The sequence below is a fragment of the Neofelis nebulosa genome, chromosome 4 (assembly GCF_028018385.1).
Source record: "Neofelis nebulosa isolate mNeoNeb1 chromosome 4, mNeoNeb1.pri, whole genome shotgun sequence".
Classification (NCBI taxonomy): Eukaryota; Metazoa; Chordata; class Mammalia; order Carnivora; family Felidae; genus Neofelis; species Neofelis nebulosa.
In genome coordinates, this window is record NC_080785.1 from 110,420,237 (window position 1) to 110,447,930 (window position 27,694).

At 56.2% G+C, this 27,694-nt stretch overlaps 1 protein-coding gene and 1 long non-coding RNA gene across 5 annotated transcripts; one reads left to right on the forward strand and one right to left on the reverse strand.

The window, feature by feature from the left end:
• Positions 1 to 912: 912 nt before the first annotated feature.
• On the reverse strand, positions 913 to 15,604 carry KLF15 (KLF transcription factor 15). 2 transcript variants are annotated; one of them, XM_058725745.1, is made up of 3 exons: positions 15,494 to 15,604; positions 9,820 to 10,920; positions 913 to 2,148 (listed from the first exon to the last, which is right to left on the reverse strand). In XM_058725745.1, exons 2-3 carry the CDS (start codon positions 10,893 to 10,895, stop codon positions 1,980 to 1,982), a joined length of 1,245 nt encoding a protein of 414 aa, XP_058581728.1. In that variant the 5' UTR covers positions 10,896 to 10,920; positions 15,494 to 15,604; the 3' UTR covers positions 913 to 1,979. The 2 variants fall into 2 exon arrangements, with proteins under 2 accessions (XP_058581728.1, XP_058581727.1); XM_058725744.1 differs by lacking the exon at positions 15,494 to 15,604 and adding an exon at positions 12,223 to 12,518.
• Positions 15,605 to 15,879: 275 nt separating this feature from the next.
• LOC131509708 (uncharacterized) lies at positions 15,880 to 26,106 on the forward strand. Of its 3 annotated transcripts, XR_009260665.1 has the most exons (4): positions 15,883 to 16,004; positions 16,384 to 16,599; positions 23,789 to 24,208; positions 25,928 to 26,106. It is a non-coding gene; the product is annotated as an uncharacterized LOC131509708 (long non-coding RNA). The 3 variants fall into 3 exon arrangements; XR_009260664.1 differs by having other exon boundaries at positions 15,880 to 16,599; positions 24,631 to 26,106; XR_009260663.1 differs by having other exon boundaries at positions 15,882 to 16,599.
• Positions 26,107 to 27,694: the final 1,588 nt, after the last annotated feature.

Below are 27,694 nucleotides of genomic sequence, written 5' to 3' on the forward strand. Positions count from 1 at the left end.
CACTTAGACATCGCTCTGCTACAAATCCATGGATGCATCACCACCTGCCTCCATCTCCGAGGAGGTCCCTAAAAACTACTTGCCCAACTTGCATCGGACTTCTAAGGGTCACCCTTAGAAGGTCCTTGTCTGTCACCTCACGTGGACGGGAGAGCTGGGGCTGCCTCGTTACTACAGCCACCAAGCCTACCTTCTCTGCCCAACCTCAGCCACCCCACTGAGCCCCTTGCTAGCTCACAGCCTCTCCTTCTTCTCAGGCTCCCACTGTCCCCTGCTTCCAACCCACCAGGACATGTGGATGCACTCAGACCTCAACTGTGCAAGCACACGGTGGAGATGCCAGGAATCTGGGGGAATTCAGGAGGACTTGTCTCCCCAGAGCTCAGAGCAGCTGGGATGGGTGCAGGAGGCGGCCTCCTGGCATATACCGGCCTAAGTCTCCCCTCCACCAGTCCACTCGTTCACTATGCCCCGAGCCGGTGACAATAACTATGCCATCTCCGAAGGGGACTCTCCTCTGCACAGCAGATGCTTGAAGGACTGACTGCACAGGAAGCACTGTGTGAGGGTCTCCAATAGTCGTCATAGTGATCACTGCAGGCCTGGCCTAGCCCATGGTGGCTTCCCATAGGTGATGCTGGGATGGGAGCTGGATTTGGGTTTGTGGGGAGGGGAGGGAGAGCCCTCCGGGAGTCCACAATGAGCAAAAACCCAGCAGCCGGCATGGAGGAGGGCTTGCCTTGGGAAGCCTGCACTGATGGGCCAGGGGCTGAACCCCTAAGGGATCTTCGTGTCCCTCTGGATACAAAACAAGGCTCCCTAAATGCTGCAAACACAGACACAGAGCCTCTGCCCTCAGAATCACACCCACTTTCTGGAGAAACAGGAAAACAGCACTGGAATGCCATAAAGTTATCGAGTTCTTTTTTCTTTTTATTGGCAAAGTAAATATATTTTTATGAAGGACCAAAGAAAATATACATAATTGTAACATATGTACACCAGCTTTATAGATTTTTTTAATTTCAAATGTACACAAATGTTGATATGTTATTAAAAGATATTTTATGTAGATGTACCTATGTACAGCTTATTTACATACATTCATAGGATGTGAAATAAACCTGTCAAAACAAGCTAGTTCATTTGATATTAATTTCTAGACAAAATAAGGAATGCATTTCTAAATCAGGATTCGGAGGCTCTATCTAGTTCGTCTACATGCAATGCAGCCTGCTCCCCTCTTTTCCCCAAGGTGATCCTGGAGGCTGGTGTCTGGATTTGTCTGGAAACAGGACGAGGGGATGAGCCATGCTGGGTACCTAGACTGCACCTGTCTGCCCCGCACTGTTTAACTCAAGCACATGCACTGCCAGACCCCCCCCCCCAACCAAAGAGGGGGCTTTTCACCCTAATTCCATTATCTGCCCAGAGGCCAGGTTCTAAACCCCTGACGGCCCTTCCCGTACCCTCCTCCGGCAGTCAGGCTGAGCCAGAGGTCTGGGACCAAGCCACCCTCACACCACAGTGCAGCCCTGGACTTCTGGCCTACTTCCTTCTTCCCAGCACAGCTCCCTCTGGGAACTGACATTTCAAAACGGCACATTTCTTCTTCTGAGCAAAAAGTGTCGGCCTTGGCCCAGGCAGGGAGCCCAGTGGGAGAAGGTCCAGGCTCCCCGCGCCGCTGCAGCACAGGCCGGCCCGCTGGAAGGCACGAAGGCACAAAGGCGGGAAGGCAGGGCCCCCTGCGCGGGTGCTAGGGGCTCAGACCCCAGGGACCCGGGCGTGGCTCTAGGTCTTCCCGGGAAAGGCAGCGGGCCGGGCGGCTCCGGTTCCCGCCTCCCAGGCAAGCCCCTCTCTTCCTGCACCTCCCGGGCTCCAGAAGGTGGGTTTGCAACATCGTCACGTGCCTCTGAAGAGGCAAATAAATTATTGCTACAAAAGAACTGGGCGGGTGAGGGGGCGGGGCCGGCGGGCGCTCAGTTCACCGCGCGCACCGAGCGGCTGCTCCGGGGAAAGCGGTGCACCTTGATGTGCTTGGAGAGGTGGTCGCTCCGCGCGAACTTCTTCTCGCACACGGGACACTGGTAGGGCTTCACGCCCGAGTGCGAGCGCCGGTGCCGCGACAGCTCGTCCGAGCGGGAGAACCTGCGGGACACGCACGGGCAGCGGTCAGCGAGACCCGCCCCGCCGGACGCCCACCCAGAGCGCGGCCGGCAGGTGCAGGGCTCTACGCACGGGCCCGGCAGGCGCGGCCCCGGCGCTGCTCCGGCTCCCGATAACTTCTGAATCCACTGCTGAAAAGTCACTGTCCCAAGCCCCATCGCCCATCCCCCCCTCCAGAACTGCCAGTAAAAGGCCCAGTGCTGCACGGCGGTCCGCTCTCAGGCATCTGGGCCTGCGAGCAGCTGGTAAATATTCCGATAGGCGATCAAGCCCACCAGAGTCCGGGATTACTGCCCACAGCCCCCTCCCGCCCGGCAGTGTGCAGTGGGGTCATCCTGGCCCTGATACACCTCGCGTTCCCTTGCCCCCTTAGGCCAGAACTTGGGGCTTCTATGAGCGTGTGCGTGGGGAGGCCTGTCCGGAGCCGAAGCTGAAGCCTGGGAGAGGTGTCTCCCCGGCCCTGCAGGGATCTCCCGGCTCCTCCTGCCTCCATTACAGCGGAGGTGGGGGTCTTCAGACTTGAGTCCCCACTCCAGTCCCAGACACCGCTTTCCTGAAGGCTGGGCCCCCTAAAACGTCACCAAACAAAACCATGCCACTGCAAGGTACTTCTGAGAGTTTAAATGGTTCCCCTGCCACTTCCCTCTCTTGGCCTCAGCCTGCCTGGGAGTGAGTGCTCCCATAGCCCAGAGGCCACTGAGAATGAGCAGCTGCTAATGCAAGAGGTAAGGATCTGAGCTGCACAGGGCTCAGAATGTTGTCACTGACTTCAGGGATTTGAAGCTCTCTCCATCCCGTGACCCTCATCCTGACAACGAGATCCCACTCGTCCCCCTTCCCCGCCACATACTGTCTTCCTCTTGCTCCATCTACACGGACCTATCCTTGGTCCTTCTTGCCACAGGACATTTGCACATACTTTTTCCAGTCCTGGAATGCTTTTCTCTCCCCTCTCCTTGCTGCCTCCCCCCAGATGGAGTTAGAACTTAGCTCAAATGTCACTTCCTCAAGAAAGCCCTCCAGGACTGCATCCCATTCTAGGCTCCCACAGCACTATATGCACCTCAATTTCCTGGCCCTGCCACTATTGTAACTTTAAATTCGCTTCCAACTTCTTGATGAATGTCAGCCTGTACCACTAGACCATCAGCTCCATGAGGAAAGATGTGTGTCTCATTCCCTGTGGTCCATCCCACAAGCAGCCCAGGGCCTGGTGCATGGCAGATGCCAGCAAGTGCATTCACGTGAGAGCGTGGACACAGCAAGCACCCACAGGAGGACGAAGGACTGTTACAGGGCACTCTCAAATTCCATGGCATGCACAAACACGCACATGCGTGCACACCATGCAATGCACACAGACACACCCATACACACAAGCTACCCATGTGCTACATAAGCATGGGTGCACTGCACACACATGCGTCCACTCTACACGGGTGCACAGGGTGTGCACACGCACACATGTACACGTATGCACATTATGTGCGTGGGCATACGTGTACCTACGTGAGCACACACATGTACACACACACAGGTACCGGGACCAACAGTCCCTTCCCGAACCTAGGGCCACACAGCAAGAGGTAGGTTAGGTGGAACAGCTGTCCCCAGACCAGCCAATGTGTTGGGACCGGTAGCCTACCTGTGGCCTGACCCTATTGGTGGAAGCTTTAATCCCACAGCCTGCCAAGAATCAGGACACAGCAGAACATTCCCTGAGGAAGGCTCGAGGTGGGCAGTAGGAAGGCCTGAGCACCAGATAGGGATCCGGGCCCAGAAGCACAGAAGACAGGCGGCTGGCACTCCACTTCATATCCCAGAGCATCAACTGAGGCTGCTACAGAGCAATGCTCTCATCCTATCTTTGGAGCTGTGGAAGACTGACTGGCCCATTTGCCAGATGAGGAAACCAAGGCTCAGCGTGATGAGGGCCTGATCCAGCATCCCCAGCGCGACAGAGCAGCCAAGGCCGGAGCGAAGATCCTGATCCAACTCCCTGCTGTGCCTGGCCTCCTCCACATTGCCTGGCTGGGCGGTGTATCACTGGAGCCCTGAGCCAGTGAGGAAGCTGCACAACGCACCCTGGCAGTCAGAGCCTGGATCATGCTCTCAGGCCAGGGCCACCTGCCCCAGCAGGAGCTGAACATACAGCTTCTATACAGGTGGGCCTGCCCAGGGCAGGGGTAAGCAGGAAGCCACAGAAACAACGCCACCAGCAATATCTGAGCCATCCTGGGCACGAGGCACTGGGATTACCTTCCACCTTTCTGGCCAGGGAGCCAGGATCAGTCCCATAGGGTTGACAACACCACAGCAAGGGCTCAAAAGGATAAGGGGCTTGCCAGGGTCAGAGCCAGCAGAACGGCAGGATCCTTTCAGGTCCCTACCCCACCAGGAGCCCCGGTGTGGTCCTGGGCAAGATTTCCTCACTCATCCAATGAAGACTTTGGGATTCTGGCCCACCTGCTGGGACTCGTCTCAGAGGCCAAAGGAGTTGACACAATGGCCACAGTGGCCCTCTCATCCTGGGCACATCATGAGAGCCAGGCCTGAGAACAAGCTGTCCCTACCTGCCAGCCTCCTCCCTCTGCCTTAGGGCCCTGTGACCTGAGCGGTCCATCCCTGGGAACTGAGCCCTCAGAGGATCCCTACCTCACACCCTCACATTCTCCCAGACAGCAGCCACTGGAGGAGCCCGGGGACCACATAGTGGGAGGGGGGCCAGGTGGCTAAGATGCAGGCTCTGCAGGCTGTGAGCTCTGCCACCTATGACCAGGTGACCCGGGCAAGTCACCAAGTTCTGTGAGGCTCAGTTTCCCCACTTGGAGACGTGGAAAGGACAGATCTGCCTCGGGGGACTGTGCGGATTGGGGAAGGTACTTGAGGGTTTACAACAGTGCTCAGCACGTGGCAATGATTCAGTGACCGTGGGCTCTGATTACCTGCAAGCTGCTCAGCGCAGAACCTGCTCCTTGGTGACATCCAGGAGCATATGGGTCAGCACCATGATTTGTGCTGCTGAGGTACTAGAGAGGGAAGCAGCCGGTAACATCAGCCCCACCGCTGGCACACACAGCACCTTTGTGCAAAGTGCTCCTTCCATCAGCCAGAAAGCCATTATTGTAGACAGGTCTCAAGGCCTGCAATGGGCATGGTGCCCCCCCAGATTTGCACAGTGTACAATCTGTCCAACACCACTTGGGGGAAGGGGTGAGAGAATGCCTTGTTGAATAAGGGCAGCAGAGACATGGGAACCAAGCAGGCCAGCAGTGTACCACCAGGTCTGAATCCTATCCTGGCTCTGGGGCCTCAGGCCCACAGGCTCCCTTTTCTGGGCCCTCTGTGTCCCCCAGGGATGACCACAGTACCTGCCACACAGGGCTGCTAGAAGTTATTAATATTCATATTAGCTGTGGAAGGAGGAGATTCTTACTGGATAGAATGGCTTGGCCATTCCGGAACAGGATGTTCTGCTGCCGTGAACAAAAGGGGCCTGTGTCTGAGAGCGTAGCAAGGGAACTTCTAGGAAGGCGGGCAAACAGCCACTTCCCAGACAGACTGGAACAGGCAAAGTCTGGTTTCAGCCCCGTCAAGGATGCCAGCACCACGTCACGAGAAGGAAGGGGACAGAGAATACTGGGTTCAGGATCAAAAGCTGAAGGAAGTGGGGGGTTGGTGACCTGGCAAAATGATGACCTGGCTGTTGCAGGGGTGGGGGAGTGGGGGAGCCACCATCATTTCACAAAGGGGCACAGGACACAGGGCCAGGGCCACCAGGAAGATAGGTGGCCTTGGGAGTGGTAAACTCCCCATACAAGGAGGCAGGCAAGTGTGCAGGGGTGCTGCCTGAAGACCAGCTGCAGGTGGAGGTCCTCCCTCCCAGCACTGGGGCTGGCCATCCCTCACTGGAGGGTGCGCAGGGGGCTGGAGAGAGGTCCTGAGTCTGGGTGTAGGAGGTCAAGGGGCAAACAGTCTGGGTTGGACTCCGGACATTGCCACTCATTAGCTGTGTGACCAAGGAGAAATTACTTAACTCTTCTGTGCCCCAAATTCCTCCTCTCTAAATGGGGGCAGCATACTGGTGCCTACCTTGTGGACTTATCTGGCGCATTCAGTGAGTTACTTTGGAATGTTCAGTGCGTGCACGAGAGCTCTGTTATTGCTGTTGTTACTGTTAGCTCTTTGCTCCTCGCCCAGAAGCTTCACATCTGAAAGAGCTGATGGCTTCGTCGGGGAGAGACGACGCCCAGCCATCATGGTACCAGGTGCACAGGGAGAGAGGATGAGGGAAAGGCCAGCCGCGTAGCTGTCCAGGTGCGAAAGGCATGCCCACCAGACTGCTGGTGGGACAGGGCGGGGCTGAGGCACTTGCTTGAGGGCACACCCAGAGCCATGCTCACTAGCTCCACCCCTGTGGGCCCTCTGGGAAATGCAGACTGGTGCGCCCATGTTATGGGGCTGTCCTGAGGGCTCAACGAGCTCATTTCTGTGACATGTGCAGAAGAAAGCAGGGACCATCGCAAGATCGACTACCATTGCCATCAGGAGGGAAGTGTTGGAAACAGGGGGCACACAGAGGGGGCAAAGAGGGTGGGGGCCCAAGTGTGAGCCTGCACTGTGCAAGGGAGGCTGGCCAGCAGATCAGGCCAGAATGCGAAGTGTGGATAGGAATCTAAGAGTACCAAGTACATGAAGAGGCGAGAGTAGCCTCATAAAGTAATGGGCTCCTCATGGCAGGAAGTATACAACCAAGTAATGGGGATTTGTGGAAGGGATTCCCACTCTGAGCACCTTAGGGTGGTGCCCAGAATACAGTCGGTGGCCAGAAAATGTGGCACCTAATTGCCATCATCATCACTACTTCTGCTGTCCTGTCCAGATCAAGCTGTCCCAGCGCCGATCGGCCTGCCTGCCCAACTACTGCAAGGGCTCCCTCCGCATAGAAGGGACACACACATCTCGTGTACATCCCCAGGGGTTCTGGACTCCTGAAGGCCAATGAGGGACTCTTGCGTCCTCAGAGAAATAGCTCTCCCAAAACACAGGTACCCTCAGCTGCCTGTGCCTCCATCACGTGTAATCCCACAAAGGCCAGATCCCATTCCAGGGGAACCCTGGGAGAAGCAGGGGAGGCCTTTGAAGGCCTAGGAGTGGCTGGAGGCAAGGATGGCCCCAGGGTCAGTTCCACAGGAACTCACTATGCCAGGCACATGCCGTGCCTTCCCCTGCCAAGTGGGTCCTGGGCAAGAACAGTGCCAGGACCCAGACAGTGGCAAGGCTGAATCCCCTCCACAAATCCCACTCTTGCTTGCACACCTCCTACCATGGAAAACTCACTATCTCCTGAGGCTGCGGTGTTGGGGGTGAGATCTGCCTCCCTAAGATGCGCTCTGGGCTGAGGATTCTGTCTGTTCTCTGAGACAGCCCAGAAAGCACGTCCCCTCCTCCTGGGGGAATGAGACAAGTGGGTAGCCTTCACCAAGGACCACACCTTTCTCCCTGTAGCCCTGCCCAGCCTCATCCCGACAGGAAGGGCCACTCGCCAAGAGTTAGCAGTGGCCAGGGGACAGTGCCCAGGAAGGTGAGCCCATCAGGAGTCGGACCAGTGCTCTGTCCAGGCAGATGCCCAACCACTCCACAGCCCTGCCCCCCCCCCCCAAGAGAAAATGCATCTAAGAGGAGTCCCTGTGAGTCTGGGCCACCTCCAAAACGATACTCTTCTCAGACTCTGCCCTTGTATGAGTAACAGTGCCACCAATGAGAAAGGGGTGGTGCTGAGCACGCCTGCGCCCCTGGCCCTGAGAGGGAGAGAGCAGGCCCCCCACTTCACAGATGGGGAACTGAAGCTTGGCCAGGGGGGAGCTCCCCGAGAGCACATAGCAAGTCAGAAGCTGACATAGGCTGAGGCTCCCACCATTGCCGCCAGCTACCCCCCACCCAAGGTCAATGGCCCTCCCTTCTACAGTTGAGCACCTGCCTCTATGGCCCCAGTGCCTCGGCTTCCCCACACCCCCAAGCTCTGACCACCAACACCGCATACCCACCAGTGTACCAGGTCTCAAAGTGGCCCTGCAGGTACATCTGTCACCTGGGGGCCCACTCAACAGACTACGGCAGAGGCTCAGAGAGGGATGTGACACCAGCACCGACACCCTATGGGCCTCTGGCAGAAGCCCCGTGGGCCTGTCCGGTGGGTGCCTCTGGAGCAGTGGCTGCATGAGACCCTTCATCAGGAAGGGCCTCCATAACCCAAGACACTATTTGGGAAAAGTCTCTTTCTTGGCCAGCTCAGCACTCCACGGAAAGCAGCTGCAGGGTCACATCACATATTGCAGTCAGGGCCTCAGCTGGCCAGGACTCTGTGGCCAGCACCTCCCAACTGGGGCCAACCCTCCCGAGCTGCCGGATGAGTCTGACCAAGAAGCTGCCAACTGCTCCCTGTAGGCCACACCCACACAGATGCACACGCACGCACAAGGTACATGACATGCGTAGTCCTGCAGCACACCCAGACACACACGAAGAAAGCAAGTACACGTAGGTGCACACGCAGCTACACGCCCACTTGTGAGGTCTGCACACAGAGGGGCATGCCCGTTCGCTCTCTCACGCATGCTCACAAAGCGGCGGCCACAGCAGCCCTGGCAGTAAAGACCGGGAATGTGCTGGTAATGCACACTGCACCCACCCCCGGCCAGATAGGCCAGATTCCTGCAGGGTAGGTGTCCTAAAAACTGGAGACAGCCCAGCTGTGGTGCCCCTGAGCGTGTGAGCTCCCGGCTGCCTGCTTTTCAGGGAAAGGTGCACCCAGTCCACCTGAAGGGTGATCTGGGGACCCCTGGGGGCCCAGGTGAGGGTGACCCGGGGGGATCCCATCCAGCTCTGCCGTCTGCTGGCTGAGCAGCCCTGGAGCAAGACTCCGGCCCTTTGAGAGCTGGCTTCTCGTGTTGCACCACACAGAGAAGAGTCCGGGAGGACTCATCCACCTTTGCTGCAGCACCCCCAGCCTGGTCCTCCTTCACAGCTTCCCAGATACACCTTCAGGTACCCGCAGGGAAGCAAGGGCCAGGCCCTGTCCAGGTGTCTGAGGACGTCCACAAGTGAAGCTGGTCCCTCCGGTCAGAAAAGCAGCGTTTTTTCGGGATGTGACGCCTCTGATACGGCCCTCTGGGCCCAAACCCCATTTACCAAGTGGTATGGCCTTGGGCAAGTTACCTAGCTGGTCTGAGCCTGTTTTCTCAGCTGTAAGGGTAGCACTTGCCCTTAGGGGTTCTGTGAGGCACTGAGGGAACAGCGCACACAGGGCCACAACCCCATCTGACATACAGCCCTCACTCCATCATTCTTAGCTGCCATTGTTACTACTAAGAGAGCCCTTTTGCCATGGCCCAGCCCCTCACCTGCAGCAAGCCGGACCGGGTCATTATGAACCTGGAGACCAGGTGGCTTCAGGCTTCAGTGATCAGTAGGGAAGCAGGGACAAGGAAGCCTGTGGGCAGCCACGCCAGCTCTGGCCCCGCTGCCTGCCCGCCCCATCTCCCCTTCCTAATCAGCCTTATGTAATGGTGAACTGGGCCTTGACCACACCCCCAGGGGAGCAGAGACAAGCTGGCTGTGCTCATGGCCTGGCCTGTCACCTGTCATACTGACCTCCAGCCGCAGCCCGGCCAGGTGCAGGCAAAGGGCTTCTCGCCTGTGTGCCGGCGCAGGTGCGCCTTGAGGTGGCTGCTCTTGGTGTACATCTTGCTGCAGCCGGGGAAAGTACATTTGTGCATTTTGATGAGTTCTGCCGCTGGATTCTTGGGGAACTTCTGGCCCATGAGTAGGCCGGCGGGGCCAGGCCCCAGGGGTCCCGACCCAATGGGCTTGGCGGCGATGGGCACAGGGGCGATACGCACGAACTTGGAGGGCAGGTTCACATTGGAGGAGGGCACCACCTGGGGCACCAGTGCAAAGGTCTGACCCTGGATGTTGACCAGAAGCTGGGCTACCTTGACACTTTCCGGGGCCTGCCCAGGGGAGGCAGGCTCATTGCCCGACTCCTGCTTCACCTGCACAGGCTGGATCTGCAGCAGCACGGGGATGGGGCCGTCAGATGTGGGCCCCCCACCCGGACTCTGGCTGCCACCCACACTGGCACTGCCCAGAGGGGGAGTGCCACGCTCTCTCCCACTGGACCCAGGATGGAGGTGGTTCCTGTGTGGCCCGGCTGAGAGCTGGCCACAGGCCTCCAAGTCCTTGCTGCTGCCCTCTGGGGCCTCCTTGACCCCCAGCTCCATGTTCTCCTCCAGAAACTCTTCAATCTCCTCCAGGGTGGGCTGGAAGGGCCTTGGGACGTCATCAGGGTCACCCACAGGAAACTCGGGGAAGCAGAAATGCTCCCCCTTCACAGGTGCTGGTGCCCGCCGCCAGGACCCCCAGGCCATGGGGCCACTGCTGGCCCCGATGCCACCGCCACCACCACTGCCCAGTGTGGCCTGGGACAGCAGGAAGTCCAAGATGCTATCCTGGCCCTCAGCACCCGGGCCACCGCTATAGCAGGAGCAGACTGCTTGTGAGTCCGGGCTGGCACAGGAACAGAGGCTGGAGGCGTCACTGTCATCCTCGGAGAGGGGCGAGGGCAGCATGTGGTACGCCCGCCCACCGACCAGCCTGTCACCCAGATAACCAACTGGGCATTTCGGTGACGAGAAGGTCTCGTCCACTGGAAGCAAGTGGTCCACCATGCTGGCCTGGCCGTGCCGGTGGCGGCTGCAGAGAAGAACAAAGGAGGCCTGGTCAGAAGGATGGCATGCTCACCTGCCACCTCGTGGGCCTGTGCACCCCCCCCCCCACCTCCACTGCCTGCCCAGTCTCCCATTGCCAAATGCCTGGATCCTGTCTCCATCCCATCCCGTGGGAGAACTCTGTCTGCAAGAGTGTTTTCCGAAATTGCACCACCTGTTTGCAAAAGAGCGCTCTCCAAGCCCATTGCACAATCCGAGGTACTTTTGGTTTCAAACAGGTTTTCCAGAACAGTTCTGGGAAAGAACACGTGTGTATCTGTGAATGATTGAGTGTGTGCACGTGTGAGCGAGAAAGTATGCAAGGAGGATGTCTGTACCCTGAAATGGCCAACGTTGGGGAACCTTGTCCAGCTGACTGGAGTGGCTGCACTTCTGAGGACACCTGACCTCAGCTTCATTCTTGACTCACTGGAAGGGGGCAGGAGGATGGCCATTTGCCCCCTGACCCTTGTGTTGGTTGGGGCTTGGGTAAGGTTGCCAGATTAAACAAATAAAACTGCAGGCCACCCAGTTAGATTTGAATTTCAGGTTTTAAAAAACAAGCAATGTTTAACATAAGTATGTCCCAAATATTAAATGGGATATGCTCATATTAAATTATTTTAGGGACGCCTGGGTGGCTCAGTGGGTTGAGCGTCCGATTCGGCTCAGGTCATGATCTCGCAGTTTGTGAGTTCGAGTCCTGCGTCAGGCTCTGTGCTGTCAGCTTGGAGCTTGGAGCCTGGAGCCCACTTCAGATTCTGTCTCTCTCTCTCTCTCTCTCTCTCTCTCTCTCTCTCTCTCTGCCCCTCCCCTGCTTGTTCTCTGTCTCTCTCAAAAATAAATAAACAGAAAAAAATTTAAAAAAATATTTTATCTGAGATTGAACCTCAACTTGGCAGTCTATATTTTAATCAGACAAGTCGAATTTGTGCCTCCTCTGCAAAAAAATTAAAGACCCATATGCACCTGCTCTCACCAGCTCTGTTTCCCCATCTGAAGGGGGAGACCTCATCCACCCTCTTGTTCTCGGACCCCTCCAGCCTCAGCTGCCTCCTCTGTGAAGTGGGAGAGGCAGGGACAGAACAAAAAGGCTCTCGACTGTACCCAGTTTACTGAGGCTTTACCATGGGGTGGACAGGGCCCTGACCCACGGTGATAACTCACAAGGGCAAAAGTGGACCCAGGTCCCAGAGTACTTGCACGGCTATTACCCCATGTGACTACACGACCACCTAGTGGGATGAGAAAGAGGATGCCCTTGGCCTGTACCCCATGGAACACTCACCACCTCAGGAAGGCCCAGCTAACTCCCGTCTTCCCACTAGACCGTGAACTCCAGGAAGGCAGGCCGCTCTGCTGGGTCCCCACTGTGTTCCCAGCTTCTGGCATGGCAGCTAGTGCCCAGGAGGGACTCAGGGAACATCAACAGAGAAGAGAGGGGACATCTGTGTCCTCTGAAGGCCATGCTAGGTCCGGTGTCCAAGGAGAGTCAACAGTGTATGGCTATGATGGAGCCACCTCTGTGGACCTTTGTCCCCGCCCAATGACCAGTGAGGTTGGGGAACAGGGAATGTTCCACGTCTAAAACCAGAGATTCTCTGCTGCCTATCCCCACTCTGCACCCACTCCTATGCTCTGTCTCGAGGGCCACTGCCAGACTTAGCACACAGCATACTCTACGGCCGACAGGTCTGGCCATGGACAGAAACCTGTCAGGGCCAGGATCATCATCAGCTGCGACCTTGGACAAGTCCTCACTCCCCGAATCTCAGTTTCCCCATCTATTCCGGGCCCCAGTGACCTCAGTTCCCCACTAATCCAGGAAGCTTCATGCAGCTCCAGGAAGCTAAGGCAGGGTGGATGCCTTTGGCGAGTCCATACCCCAGGGCAGTTTTGCCAGGAGGATATTTGGCTCTTTAATTGTTAATACTCATCTGAGGATTTAAAACTGGAAGTTTTAAAATACATGCTATTCACCCAATCAGGTGCCAGGAAGGAATAAAAGTACCCGATAACATGAAGGGCAACAAGGCTGTACAGAGCTCACACTGGGCCCTGGGCCCCCCCCCCCCCACCACCACCACTTTGGCCCACCCTCTGAGCAGGGGGCTCTGCTCTGGCCTCTGCAACTTAGCTGGGCAACCTCGGGCAGGTGGCACAACTTCTCTGTGTCCAGTCTGTTGGCTAGGGATGCTGCCAGTAGTGCCTAGCTCCCAGGTTACTCAAAGAGTTCAATGAGCTAACACCAGGTGAACACTTACTACACTGGCTGGCATGCACTCAGGCGTTGGTCAGTACCAGCCATTAGGATTAACCTCCAAATGGGTGAACACGTGGTCTTTGTGCCCCTCCGATGTAATCCTAAGGAATCAGAGGGACTCCAGCCTTCCTAGAACCTAGGAACAGGCCTTAACTAGTGGTTAAGAGGCAGATCAGGCCATGTTCTTGCCCACTTAAAACTCTCCCCTGAAATGTGATCACCAACCGAATATTACATGATAGTAAGGAGTTAGTGTTCATATTTTTAAGTGCGATGATGGTATTATAGTTGATAATTAGATATTCACAGATGAAATGGTATAAAAAGAAATAGTGTGGAGGGAGGAGGAGTAAGTACGGTAGGGTAGGGTAGGAGAAAACATCCAATAACTTCCCTAGGAAATGTGACCCCATCTTCTCCCAGCACCTGGGCCTTGCCCATCTCTCCCACATCTCACCTCACCTGCTCCACTCCACCTTGACTGTGCTGTCTCTGTGGGGCCCTCTTCTCCCAACACTCCAAGTGGGAGTGCCTTATTTAGAGCTCAGCTCAGAAGTCACTGCCTGCGGGGCTCTCCCCTGACCACCATCTATTAACTCATCCCACACTATTCTTCCAGTAGTTGGTACCAGGGGGGAAATCATCTTGGTTATGGGTTTGTGTACTTTTCTGTTTACCTCCCCACCAAAATAGAAGCTATTCTGACTATCCAGTCTGCCACCACCCCGGCCTCCAAAACAGGACCTGGTAGAATGCGCTGGTTGTGTGAGAGGTGCTTGGGGAAGTTGGGCAGGGGGTGGGGGGGGTGGGGATTCTCCCAGGTATGGAATGGCCAGGGTCAGGCAGCAGGGTTTTCATGCAGGGCTGGTCAGCCAGGGTTGCACACTGAGGCACTGAAAGCAGAGAAGGGGTTCTGGGACACCCGGGGGCACTGGCGATAGAAAAAGGGCCCGCCGGGGCTGGAGGGAGCCGGCTAGGAAGCTAAAACACAGCAGCACATGGCATAGCCAGAAGCACAGGCTGCGTGCAGGGGGAGGGGACACGCTGTTCCGGGCACCGTCCCCGGCCTACAGCCGGACTCCGCCCCCTCCCCCCAGGCCCGGCCCGGCCTGCTGTTTATCCTCCCGGGGACACAGCCGCTGCAGGAACAACATGTAATTGATAACAAGCCCAGCGCCGGCCAAGGGCTTGCCATTGGGTCAGCGTGCAAATCACGGGGGTGGCGGGTGGGGGCCGCCCTTCAAAATAAGAGTCTCTGGTCCCTGCGCCACCCGCAGGCCCCAAAGTCGCAGAACCCAGGCGTTCTCCCACCTGTAGGACGGCGGGGGCTCCCACGAGCCACCCGGTCCTTGGGGGAAAGGTGATTTGAGGGACTAAAGCATTGGGGGATTTTTGTCACCTTCCCAGGGATTGGGCGAGAAAACAGCCCCCCGGTGCCCTGGGAGGGGGGCTCCTTAGGGAATACCACAGTGCGGAGGTAAGAGGGAACAGCACGGCCACGGTGGGTGGGGGTGGCCTCTCCTCTGCCCCTGCCACCCCTTGGCCATCGTTCTGCTAATGTTCAGTGGAAAGCAGCAGGGACTCTGCGTGGGGAGTAGAAGTAAGAGGTGTGTGAGCAGTGCGGGTGTGCGCGAAGGGGTGTGAGTTCATGTCGTGTGACTGTGCGTGTGCGGGGCGTGGTGCGCGGCAGCGGTGTGGCTGTGCCGGAGGGTGTCCGCGACATACTCGCGCGTGGAGCTGGCGTGGGTGCCCGCCCGCGTGTGGGAGGAGCGTGGGAAAGGAAGACCCCCCGGTAGAGCCCGGGAGCGTTGCCGGCCGGGCACCATGCCCTCGGCCGGTGCCCCTCTCCCAGAGGCCACGGCTGCGGTGACCGACAGTAACCCCTCCGCCACAGCCCCCTCGTCCCCCCTTCCTCGGCCCCCGACTGGCCGGCGCATTCGCCGGCCCGTTCCGGTCGCCAGGCCCCGCCGGTGCCCGCCATATGGGAGGGCCAGCTCGCAAGGCGCGCAGGACCCGCGGGGCCAGGCGCCGAGGCAGCGGCCCGGACACGCGCGGGGAAAGTGCCGATGGGCACGGGGGGTGGGGGGGGTCACTCTCGCGCGGGCTTGTCCGACCCCGGGCCCCGAGCAGGGGCTCGCCCGGCTTCTCCGGCGTTTCCTCCGACACTGGCGCGGAGCTCCGGACAGCGGCGCGGGCACCCGGCCGCACCACCAGAGCCCAGCCGGCGTCCCACCGCCCCACTCGCGTCCCGATCAGCCCCCTGGGCTCCCCTCCGGCCTCCTAGAGCCTCTCCCACCTGAACTTGGAGCACGCCCGGCTGGCGGCCAGGCCCCGGCGGTCCTGAGGCCCCGGGGGCTGGGCTGGGGGCGGCGGCCTGTCTCCCGGTCCGGCGGCGGCCGCGGGCCCAGCCGCGGGTCCTGCGCTGGCTCGCTAGCCCGCTGGCCCGCGGGTCGCTGCGGCGGAGCACTCGCCCGCCGCCGCTTGCTCTGCGCTCACTCCCCGCGGCTCACGTGACGCCGCGGGCGCCGCGAAGGCTCGCAGGAGGCTCGGCCCCGGCCGCGCGCCCCATTGGCCCGCGCCGCGCGTCACGCGCCCCGCCCCGGCCCCGGCCCCGCCTCGGCCCCGCCCCCGGCCCCGGCCCTGGCCCCGCCCCCAGCCCCGGCCCTGGTCCCGCCCCCAGCCCCTTGCTCTGGCCTCGGGAGTTGTCGGCTGCGCGCAGCGCGGGCTCTCCGGCCACTTCCCCTCCCCCCATCCCGGCCGTGGCCTCGCGCAGTCCGCAGGCGTCGCTTCTGCAGGTCGGTCCCCAGGTGAGGACGGGAGACAGGCCGCGGGCCCCGCGAGAAATGGAGTCCAGGAGGGGGCGGGCGTCATGAGGCCGCCAGGGCAGGTCTGGCCTCTACCGCCACCCTCACTCCCACCTCCATTCCGGTACCCGCAGCTGGCCTCCGGCTGTGGGCCGGATAAAGTGGGGGGTTACCCTGGGGACGTACTGTTGGAGAAATACGGTACGGTGTTTCTGCCTAGCGATCACGGTTACCCTCGGGAAAGTGCACGCTCGCTGCGCTGCGCTGCCACGGAGCCTCCCAGCCTCCAGGACGGCCTAGGGCGTCTGACCCCTGCCTCGAATCAGTGACACCCCCATGTCAGGGACACCTTCCTGAGGACCGACCTGTGCTTCACTCTCAGGCTGCTGTGGTCCGCAGCAGTCCCGGGACGCTTTGGCACTCCGCGCGGAGATGGGAAGAGCGAGGCCCAGAGGAACTTGCCCAAGAGGTGGCAGTGAGCCGACGGTGCCACGCACCCTGCTAACGCCCTTTAACTCACACTCCTGTTGGATCCTCAGCCTACAGATGAAGACATGGACTGTGAGGGGCCACGGGTCCTCCCCGGGTGACTCGGCTGGTAAGGAGAGAGGAGGGGGTGAGGCAGAGCCTGTCCGCCTGCCCCCGGAGGGCATTTTTCCGGGCAACACAGGGACACGTGGGCAGAGCTCCTTCTAAGGAGTGACATCCTTTCCCTTCCTGGCCTGGGAGATAGAGAGCATTCCCTCCACTTTTCTCCCAGTGTATTGCCAGAGCAGCGTACTCATAGCCAGGACCTTTCCCTGCTCTCTGGAATGCTGTGGGTCTGGGCTCCTAAATCCAGGCTGGTGCTTGCCCCTGGGTCATGTGGTCCTCCCTGTATACCCAGCTGGGGCCAGGGATGTGGCTCCTGCTGCCACCAGGAGCCAAACCCAGCTGGGGGTGGCAGGGGCTGGGGGGGGGGGGACAGGTTAGGGGACACTGGTGTTAAAGGTGAAATACACCCATAGCAGTTTCAGCACGTAGGTGGTCAGAAACTGAAAAGCAGAAAAGGATAAATACTGTGTGACTTCACTTCTCTGTGAAATTTTAAAAACTAAAAACAAACAAACAAAAAAACTCATAGAAAAAGAGATCAGACTTGTGGTCCCAGAGGCAGAGGGTCAGGGGAGAAGAATTTGGAGAAGGGGGATCAAAAGGTACAGACTTTCAGGTGTAAGAGAACTAAGTCCCAGGAAGTCATGTGCAACGTGATGCACTGTGCTGCTGTGTGATATACAGGAAAGTGATTAAGAGAGTGGGTCCCAAGAGTTCTCACCAGAAGGAAAATTTTTTTTCTTTTTTTTCGTTTCCTTTTTATTATATCTATATGAGATGATGGCTGCTAACTAAAACTACAGTAATTATTTCACAAAATAGGTGTCGAACTGTTATGTTGTAGACACTAAACTCATACAATACTGCATGTCAATTATGTCTCAATAAAACTGGGGGGAGGGGAAGAAACTGAAGGACAGCCAAGGTGCTCCTGTTACAACCTGAGTCAGATCATGTCTCTCATTGGCTCAGAACATTCCAGGGGTTCCCAGCATCACAGCCTGCAATGCCCTACAGGATCGCCTCCCCCCCAAAATTAGATCCCTGACCTTACACTCTACTCTTTTCCCCTTGCTCACATCATTCCCCAAACATACCAGGCACAGTCCTACCTCAGAGCCCTTGCATGTGCTCTTCCCACTGCCTGTATAAGCTCTTTCCATGCAAATGACATGGTTCTCTCTCCTCCTTCAGGGTTTTCTCTGCATGTTATCTTCTCAGGGAGCCCTGCCTTAACCACCCAGTCTAAAATGTTAACACTCTCCCTGGGGCGCCTGGGTGGCTCAGTCAGTTGGGGGGCCAACTTCGGCTCAGGTCATGATTTCACGGTCCATGAGTCTGTGAGTTTGAGCCCTGAGTCGGGCTCTGCGCTGACAGCTGGGAGCCTGGAGCCTGCTTCGGATTCTGTGTCTCCCTGTCTCTCTGCACCTCCCCCACTCGCACTCTGTCTCTCTCTCTCTCTCTCTCTCTTAATGTTAACACTCTCCCTAGTATATCCTATTCCCCTATCCTGTTTAACTTTTTAATTGATATTTATTCCCTGCTAATGTATTATATATTTTATATTTTATTTGTTTTTGTCTCCTCTAATAGAATGTAAGCACCACCAAAGCAGTGATTTCTCTCCACCTGTTCCCTTCATATTTCTAGCATCAGGCACATAGTAAGTGCTCAGTTATTGAATTAATGAATTTCTGATTTAAAGCAAAAAGGTCGGCTTGAGAGGAATTCAACAGGGCTGAGGGACCTACCCCAAATGAGTTAAGGAGTTGGCTACTGGAGAAATTAGAACGGTTTTCCCCAAAGAGACCCAGAGCACCCTCAAGCTAGTTTCTGCCTTTGTACAGGGTGCCTTCTCTCTGCTTCAGTCTCCTCCTCCCTCCAGCCCCCACCTTGGCCTGGTGAACTGTATTCATCCTTCAGCCATCAGCTCAAACTTACCTTTCTTGGGGACATAGTCCCATAAAAACCTCTCCCACATGCAGGCAAGACCAGGTCTCACATGCCTATCCTTTGTGGCACTGTGCCCGGCATGTAGTAGGACCTCAGTAAACTTTTGTTGAGAAAATAAATAAATGAATGAGTGAATGTGGGGACACTGGCAGCCTAAGTAGCTGAATGTCCACCTGAGTAGTTAGGTATGGCTGTATCTAAGTAGAAAAACTCTCCCCATGTTGTGGGGAGACTCTGTTAGAAGAAAAAGAAACCAGGTAGTGTTTTTCCAAACAGATGACAAAGAAAAAGAAATATTTCTCTTCATAGCAATGAAAACCCCCAACGTTCCCACGCAATTAATTCCTTCCCTACTTGTACATCATCTCCCACAGAAAAGGACCCGAGTCCCTGGTACCTGTCCAGCCCTGAACGGTTGCAAAGACCCCAGGGACAGAAGTGGGGCTCACCTCTAGGGCAGGGGCTCCAGCTTTCCCTGTTTCGAGGACACAGGCACAGCTCCGGGAGACAGAGGGCTCCTCAGCTTCCCTCCTCCCCATCTCTGCCATAAATGGTGGTCTCTCTGACATCTGCTAGAATTCCAGACTAGGAGGCAGGCTGGGTCTCAGCCCAGCGGGACTGTGTTTATGGCAGCCTGGCCTCCGGTCCTGGTAGAGTCCGTCCAAGTTACTTTGCCCATCAGAGCCTCAGCTTTCTTATCTATAAAATGGGTGCCAGGACCCCTGACTTCATTACCTCCCAGGGTTGTTGGAGGAGCCAAAACAATAATAGATGGGAAAAGGCATTGGAAAGGTCCAGAGACTGAGGACAGGCGGTTAGCAGCACTGGGCAATGCTGGGGAATGGGAAGCCTGGCACACAGCACACACCCCCCCCCCCAGGGGGCAGCTGGATAATGGCAGTAAATGAGCTCTAACAGGGCAGCAAGCAGCCCCTCCTGGGGAGGAGGGAACAACTTTGCTGAGAAGCGTATGTCCAGGCCCCCTTGGAGAGGAGGCAGTCCAGGACGTGCTCTGGAATGCCGGAAAATACAAGAAAGCCTATGAAACAGTGGCCACACTGTGGATGGAACCAAAGGTGTAGATTCTCTGTCCCCTTGCAGGTGCAAGCCCAAGCCACTTGGACTGACATCCAAGCCATTTGTTTGAATAATTCTTTTCTTTTTTGAAGTTTATTTATTTATTTTGAGAGAGAGAGAGCACACAGGCAGGGAGAGAGTCCCAAGCAGGCTCCACACCATCAACGCAGAGGCTGACACAGGGCTCGATCTCAGAAACTGAGATCACCACCTGAGCTGAAATCAAGAGTCAGGCACTTAACTGACTGAGCCCCCCGGGCGCCCCTTGAGTAATTCTTTTAAAAGTAATGCCTGCACATTGTTTTAGTGTTGAAGCACCGCAGAAAGGCATGAAATGAAGAGTAAAATTGCACTCGGCCTCAGTTCCGCTCAGTATTTCTGTTTCCATGTGACCTAATTGTACGTACTATGCTTGTCTCTTCTGTGTCTACAAAGGAAGCGAATGATGCCCCCTTTCTGTGTGCTGCACATTCTGTGTTTGCCCCTCCAGATCTCTCTCTGCCCTTCTGCCCCTGCTCTGTGCCCCCAGAGGCTTATCTGCACAGACCATGAACAGGGGCCCTTTGGTTTCCGAGAGGGTTTGGCCAGTGGGAGGCACTGGTGACAGGTGAGGATGGGAGGAACATGACATTGCATTTGTCCCCTGTAGGTCACTGTCAGCTGGCTGTGTCTCTCCAGCAGGAGTGGCTCCTCTCAGGCAGCCTGGCAGAGCTTGAAGCCCCCCCTCTCCTAACCTTTGCCCAGAAAGCCTCTGCCTCCCACCGCGCCCCCATCCTCGCCCAGTGTCTCTTTTCCACAGGCTCGTCTGGGGGCAACCCTCCTGGCTGGGTATCTCCAGCTTTCGGGTTAATAATATGGAGGCGCACGCATCGCACTTCAAAGATGCTCACTTTGTTGTGTGTTCACGGCACCCCAGAGGCCGGCATCACAGATGAGGAAATGATGCTCAGAGGAGGCACCTGTTCGCAGGGGCCAATGACGCGGTCATGGCAGGGCCCGCACACACTTGCCCCCTCAGGCCCGTGCGGCCCTGTCCTTGCGGGCTCCCGAGGCCTGGCTGAGGGGCTGGGCCCGCTGCAGGGCCCGGGACACCCACAGCCAGATGGCTTGGACGAGACACGAGGCCTGGCAGGGCCTGTCCCGAACATGCTTGGTGGGCCTCGCCAGTTCTGCCGTTCTGCTCCCCCGGCAGGAGCCCTGTGTGTGGTCCCATAAACCGCATCCATGAGGCATGGGATGTCTGCGGCCCTGGCCTCCCCCCAGCCCCCAGCTCCAAATCCTCCCCAGACATCTCCCCTTGACACCTCGCAGATGTCACCAGGCGTCCCAAGGAAAACCCCTTAGGCCTGCCCCTCTGCCCCGGGGTACTAGTCAGCTCAGGCTGCTGTGACAAGTAACACGGACCAGACAGCTCAGACAATACGCATGATTTCCGCACGGTTCTGGAGGCCGGAAGTCTGAGATCAAGATGAAGCAATCCTGCTTCCTTCTGCTTCCTTCTGTGGATGGTGGCTTCTCCGACTCTTCACGTGGGCCGGGCCCTAACCTTCTCTTCTTATTAACACCTGTCAGGTGAGATGTGTGGGCACCCCAATGACCTCATTTTACTTCAATTGCCTCTGTAAAGACTGTGTCTCCCAATACAGTACATATTCTGAGGTACTGAGGATTTCAACGTACAAACTGGGAGGGATATAGTAACATCATAACCCCCCAGGGTGCCCCCATCCCGGCACCCCCCTCACCCAGTGCTTCATCCAGCAATTCCCACCTAGTCATGTGTGGGGGCAGCAGGATGGCCATGCTGCGGGGGGACGCAGGTGGCCAGGCAAAGCAGTCTCCTGCCTCAGAGCCCACACTGGCTCCCCATGGTCACAGTAAAAGGTCTGCGCCCTAACTTCCCCGGGCATCCATGGCTCTGAGTGACGCGCCTCCTGCCCCACTTGTCCCACCCAAGGACAGCAAGGACTCTGCACTGACCTGCCTGGGCTCACATCATGCTCCTGCCACCCCCGAGCTGCGTAACTCTAGGAACATTGTTTCCCCTTGTGGGCCACCATACCTACGATGCGGGGACAGCAGCAATTGTGCCTCGGCCATACAGGTGTCCTGCTCAGTCTCTCTTAAAGAGCTGCCACACGGAGCACTGCTGACTGACTGCCTCCAGCAGCAGCCCCACCTGGGGATCTGGCCGAGCTTCACCCAGAAGCCAGGATGTTAGGCACTGGAGCCACCGCTCCTGCCTGACCCCCGCTTCCCCACAGGCAGGCTGACCCCGGGGGCTTTCCACTGAGTGTGGCCCAGTTGTCTCCTGGCTGCACTGCAGCCCGAGGCTCTCCCTCTTTATCCTCCCTCCTCTCTTCTCCTTTCACGGGTGCCAACCCCACACCCAGATCGAAGGCTCTCCCTGCCAGTTCCTGCTCCTACTTCCTTCCCCTCATCCTCCACAGGCACTGCCCCATGAGCCTCTTGCACGTCTAACCCCTTCTTGGCATCTGCTCTCTGAAGATGAGAACTGGCCCAGGTAGCTGTCTCATAGGTTGTTCAAGGATTAAACACATTAACACACACAGAAACCTTAGTTAGAAAGGTGCCTGGAACAGAGTAGGTATCTGAGTCCCAACACCACATAGCTCCTTTCTAAGGGCCATTCCTGGGGACTGTATCTGCCCTGTCCATAGATTTCTGCATATTCTTTTGTGGACCAGGCCTTCTTAAGTTTCCGAAGTGTGCCAAGCTTCCTGTGATCACAGGGCCTTTGCACCCACCACTGCCTTTGTTCCTTTACTGTGAGCCCTCTTACCCCTCTTTCTTGTTAGCTCAGATATCACTTCCTCAGGGAAGCCTACCTGACCTCCTTTATATGTTTTCCCTACACTATGTGCCTCTCCTTCAAAGAATTTTTCAAGGTTTATCCATTTATGTGTGTTCATTTCTTTCACGCTTGTCTCTCTGGGGCAAAGATTGCCAGTCCTCAGATCCCTATCCATCCCTTCCCAGAACTCCCAGTTTTCAGCAGAGCACAGTATTGCCCCAAAGAAAGCTTGCATTCCTCAGCCTTTCTTGCAGCTAGCCAATGGGATGTATGCAGAAGTGATGGCTGTCCCTTCTGCGTTCCCCTGGGAAGAGAAGGGGTATGCCTCCTTCCATGTTCCCTCCTCCTCCCTGCTGGCTGGAATGCGGGCAGACAAGGCCAATACTGTCTGCTGGAGAGATGGACAAGGTAGAAGGAATACAGACCCAAACAGCCTCAGAGTGCACTGCCTCACCAGCGTGGGATTTCAAGGAGAGAAAACTCAAAGTGTAGCTTGTTTAAGCCAACACTACTTTGAGTCTCTGTTAACGGCAGAGATTTGGCTACCTGTAGAACAGGAAGCTCTGTGAAGCCAGGGAACAGGTCCACCTTGGTCATCACCATGTGCTCCCGGCACCCAGAAGGTCCTTGATTATTGTATGATGAGTGAGTGAATGAGTTCTTTGGGGGCTGGACCCTTTCTCAGCCATCTCGGGGACCGCCACAGCACCCAGCTCATGGAGTGAAGTTGTATAGAAATCTAGAGCAGCACTATCCGCTAGAACCTTCTGTGAGGCAGGAAATGCTCCATGTATGCCTGTTGTCCAGTAAGGTACCGCATGCGGCTGGCGGCCACCATGCTGGACAGTGCACACCAGGCTAGAAGGGAGTGTTGAGATGCAGCCCCTCCCCTAATGCAGGAGCTGCCAGCCTGCTGAAATCAGGTAGACACTTGTCCCAACCCTGACACACGAGCCAGGCCACCAGGCAGAGGAGGCCTTCGAGCCCCTGCTCCTGGCCCCCTCAGTGAGGGTCACACTGAGGACTCACGTCATGGAGGCAGCACGGCCAATCACAGCGGCCAGCCCTCCCTAGTCATCCAATTCCTGCTGACACCTACCACCACCGGCGAGGGCAGGAAGCCCAGATCTGCCTCATGGTAAGGGGTGCCAAGCAGCCTCACCAGTCCCAGGCTGCCGGAGAGGGCAGCGGAGAAAGAGGGTGGACTTACCATGTGCCGGGTCTATGCTGAACCCTTCACAGCCACGCACTCTGAGACAGGTGGAGGAGGGCGGGGTCTGTGGCGTGCCAGGCCCGGCGCTGTGACACGGGGGGCAGCGCTCACATCTTGACTCTTCCCGTTTTACAGAAAAGAAAGTTGAGGCCAGAGAGGGGCAATTCACCCAAGGTCACACAGCAAATGCACTGGCAAAGACAAAAAGAGAACAGAGAACTATCTCGCTCCAGAGACTTCTCTTCTCCCATCCCAGGCTGTAGAGCTTGGCCCCAGGACAGCGTCCCCACTGTTGCTTCACCCTGCCGCTCCTCCCAGGCCACCTGTACCCTTCCCTGCCACTCAGAGAGGATCTCCCTGTCAGGAGTCAGGATGGAGCCAGAACGGCTGGATGCAGCAGAGGCGGACCCCCACCTCAGACCTCACACCAGCCTGCAGTCCTGGGACCAGCAGTCCTCACAAGACCACCAGCGCTCTCACTGCTGCATCTACCCCACCTCCGTGTACCCGGGAAGGGGGAAGCATCATCATCCAAGCTGGCTGCTGGCCTAGCAAGTCAGTGGAGAAAGAAAGCTTCCTCTGGGGGGCGCTCGGCAACCCTGCATGGGATACAACTTAATGGGCCCACTGGTTGGAAACAGCAGGAGTCCCTTGGGCAAAAGTCAAGTGGGCAAGGGGAAGGCAGGAAGTATGCCCAGCACTGTGCTAATCTATTTTAATTTTTTTTAATGTTTATTTATTTTTGAGAGAGAGAGAGAGAGCAACAGAGCATGAGTGGGGAGGGGGAGAGAGGAAAGGACACAGAATCTGAAGCGGGCTTCAGGCTCTGAGCTGTCAGCACTGAGCCCGATGCAGGGCTTGAACCCACAAACCATGAGATCATGACCTGAGCTGAAGTCGGAAGCTTAACCGACTGAGCCACCCAGGTGCCCCTGTGCTAATCTCTTTAAACAGGTGACTTTATTTAATCCGCATAGCCCCCCTCCTACTTGGTCCATGCTACAGATGGGAAAACAGAGGCATGGTGAAGTCACTTACTAGAAATCACACAGCCCAGCCGGCAGGAGGTGGTGCTCAGGTTCCGGAAAATAACGAGGTCATGGGAATTTGGGAGGCGTCTGCTGCTTCCTGGAGAAGGCTTTGAAACCCTGGGAAGGGGCAGTAGGAGAAGGGTCTGGAGAAAGGGTCCCCTAGCAAGGTGTCAGGTGGGAGCCTGGAGGGGGTGGGTCAGGGCATCAGACCTCACACAATTCCCAGGGCAGGAGACAGATGAAGCCCAGCTCCGGCAGTGACACCTGGCATTCGCCTCTTCAGCATCTTCTGTCACTCAGTCCTTACTGTCCTTACCCCCACACCTCTGGACGATCCCACTGCACCTAGGCCTAGGGGATCTTGCATGGCTCTGGAGGTCCAAGTAGTGACCAGCAGCCAAGTGGGCACAGGCCTGGGGTTGAGCCAAGCTTCCAGCCCACTGTTGGGAGGGGGGAGGCCCAGGACAATGATGTGACACTGGCTCTGAGACTAGCAGCGTTGTAAATAAGAGAGGAATCCATCTCGCACCCACCCACCAGGCCAGACTGCTGCCTGCCAGGCTCCTTCCCTGCAGGGCCTTGCCCTCTCCCACATGACGACTCACAGCTACACGTGGGCTCTAGCCCGTGGGAAGGGGAAAGAAAAAGGGGAGGGATGTCTCTGCCCTTTAAGGCCACCATGCAGAAGGAGCCACTGTCACTGGGAGAAAACAAGGTTGGGGTGTGAGCTGTGTGGCCGGGTTTGTGTCTGTCTGCCAGTGGGGCTGGGAAGCCAGACACTTGCAGTCCTGTCCTGTCTCCAGCTGCAGAGATCAGAGCGAGTCACTGTATATACTCTGTGGCACTGTTTTCCTCTCTGCACCAAACGTTTGGCCAAAATAGCCTCTGAGGGGTCCTCAGTGGAAGACTCTGAACCAATAGTCTCTCGAGGCCATTGAGGCACAGTCTTGGGGAAGGAAAGGTGAAATCAGGCTGTGGGTGGCTCCCTCGACTGTACTGGGAGGCCAGGGGCAAGCAATGCACCCCAGGCCATTGACACAGCCCCCGAGCTCCCAAACTTTCTTGGAAAATCTTCTATGAACTGCTGCTAATACGTCAGGTAACTTTTTTATTAAGTGCTTGTTATACACCAGGCTTGGAGCTAAGGGCTAGCATTTATGAGTATTTTCTATATGCTGGGCATTATTTTAAGTGCTTTACAACTTCCACTTCGCTTAAGCCACACAACTTCTCTGTGATACAGGCGCTGTTGTTATCACCACAGGAATAGCAAACCTGTAAAACAAGAACCAACCACTATGAAAAAGGAGCATTCAGAGAACAGGAAAGAACATTCGAAAACGTAAGCGTTCACAGTAATCATGAAAGCCCAACCAAGACTGAATAGCAGAATGGACACACCTGAGAACCAAATCAAAGCGACAGATGAGAGACAGAGAGACAGAGAGAGACAAATTATGAGAGAAAAATGCCAGAGCCGCGGTTCAATGGAAGGAATTGAATTCACATGCAGAAATGAAGATGGATCAAAATCACCTTCCCAGTGAAATCTGGCCCCTCCTTGCTCCGGCAGAGAGATGTTGATGGATAACAGGGAGTTGGTGAGTCATTCCTGCCTAGTTAAAGCCCTCGAGGTTTAGTGTGTGCTTTTTAAGCCACCCTTGTACTTGAGGTCCCCATCTCCTTTCCCCAGGTGCCTATCCTGGTAGTCCGGGAAGTTGCTAGCTATCACGGGCCCCAAGCAAACCACAGGGAACCAGTGGGGCTGGGAAGTGGCCACTGATCGGCACCCACAGGGCAGGCTTAACAGGTAAGCGGGGGGGGGGGGGGGGGGGGGGGTTCTGTGTCAGAATCTTGGACTTACACGAAGATACCGAGAGCACTGGGCGGGCACCACGCCAGCCTGACAATAGCCACCTGGCAGATTCAGGGAGGAACTCCTTGTCATTTCAAAACACAACAAGGAAAACGGTGACCCAAGTGGGAAAAAGATGTAAACAGAATGTGCAAATGGCCAGTGCATGCACAGGGAAATTTCTAACATCACCACTGATCAAAAGAACACAAATGAAAACGTGCTGTCTTCATCCAACTGACAAGGACATTTTAAGTTATAACACTGTTGGGAAGAGGTACATTTCCAGAAAGCAACCTTGCAATATAGACATCACTTTTCAGTCTGTAAGTCTACTTTTAGGAACTGATCACAAAGAAGTGATCGGATTTGTTGGCAGATTTCTATACAAGCTTGTTCTTCCCAATGTTGCTTCCAGCTGAGAAAAATTAGAAACCACTGAATGAATGTCCAGCCAAAGGAAAGTGATAATGAACAATGCCCCATCTATGTAGTGGAATATCATTTATCTATTTAAATTGGGTTTTCATAAGACTATTTGATAAAAGTTACAGTGAAAAAAGGCAGGATGAAAAATTTATGTAGGAGTTATTCTATATGTGATTATGTAAAGAATATATGTTTATAGAAAACATTAGAGGGGCTTCTGGGTGGCTCAGTCGGTTAAGCATCCGACTTCAGCTCAGGTCATGATCCCAAGGTCCGTGAGTTCGAGCCCTGCGTTGGGCTCTGTGCTGACAGCTCAGAGCCTAGAGCCTGCTTCGGATTCTGCGTGTGTGTGTGTGTGTGTGTGTGTGTGTGTGTGTGTGTGTCTGCCCCTCCCCCACTCATTCTCTCACTCTCTCTCTTTCTCTCTCAAAAATAACCATTAAAAAATTTTTTTTCTTTTTTTTTTTAATTTTTTTTAATGTTTATTTATTTTTGAGACAGAGAGAGACAGAGCATGAACAGGGGAGGGGCAGAGAGAGAGGGAGACACAGAATCTGAAACAGGCTCCAGGCTCTGAGCGGTCAGCACAGAGCCCGACGCGGGGCTCGAACTCACGGACCGTGAGATCATGACCTGAGCCGAAGTCGGACGCTTAACTGACCAAGCCACCCAGGCGCCCCTAAAAAAAATTTTTAAATGAAAGTATTTATATTGAATAATGGGATT

What these genes read in the sequence shown, in the direction of transcription:
- KLF15 (XM_058725744.1), bottom strand. Translation starts at nt 12,326, where the DNA reads ATGCCAGAAGCTGGGAACACAGTGGGGACCCAGCAGAGCGGCCTGCCT. An exon ending in AGCTGGGCCTTCCTGAGGTG is followed by an intron (nt 10,921 to 12,222) that starts GTGAGTGTTCCA and finishes TCTTCTCTGCAG; the next exon opens with CCGCCACCGGCACGGCCAGG. An exon ending in TGGCCGGGCTGCGGCTGGAG is followed by an intron (nt 2,149 to 9,819) that starts GTCAGTATGACA and finishes CGTGTCCCGCAG; the next exon opens with GTTCTCCCGCTCGGACGAGC.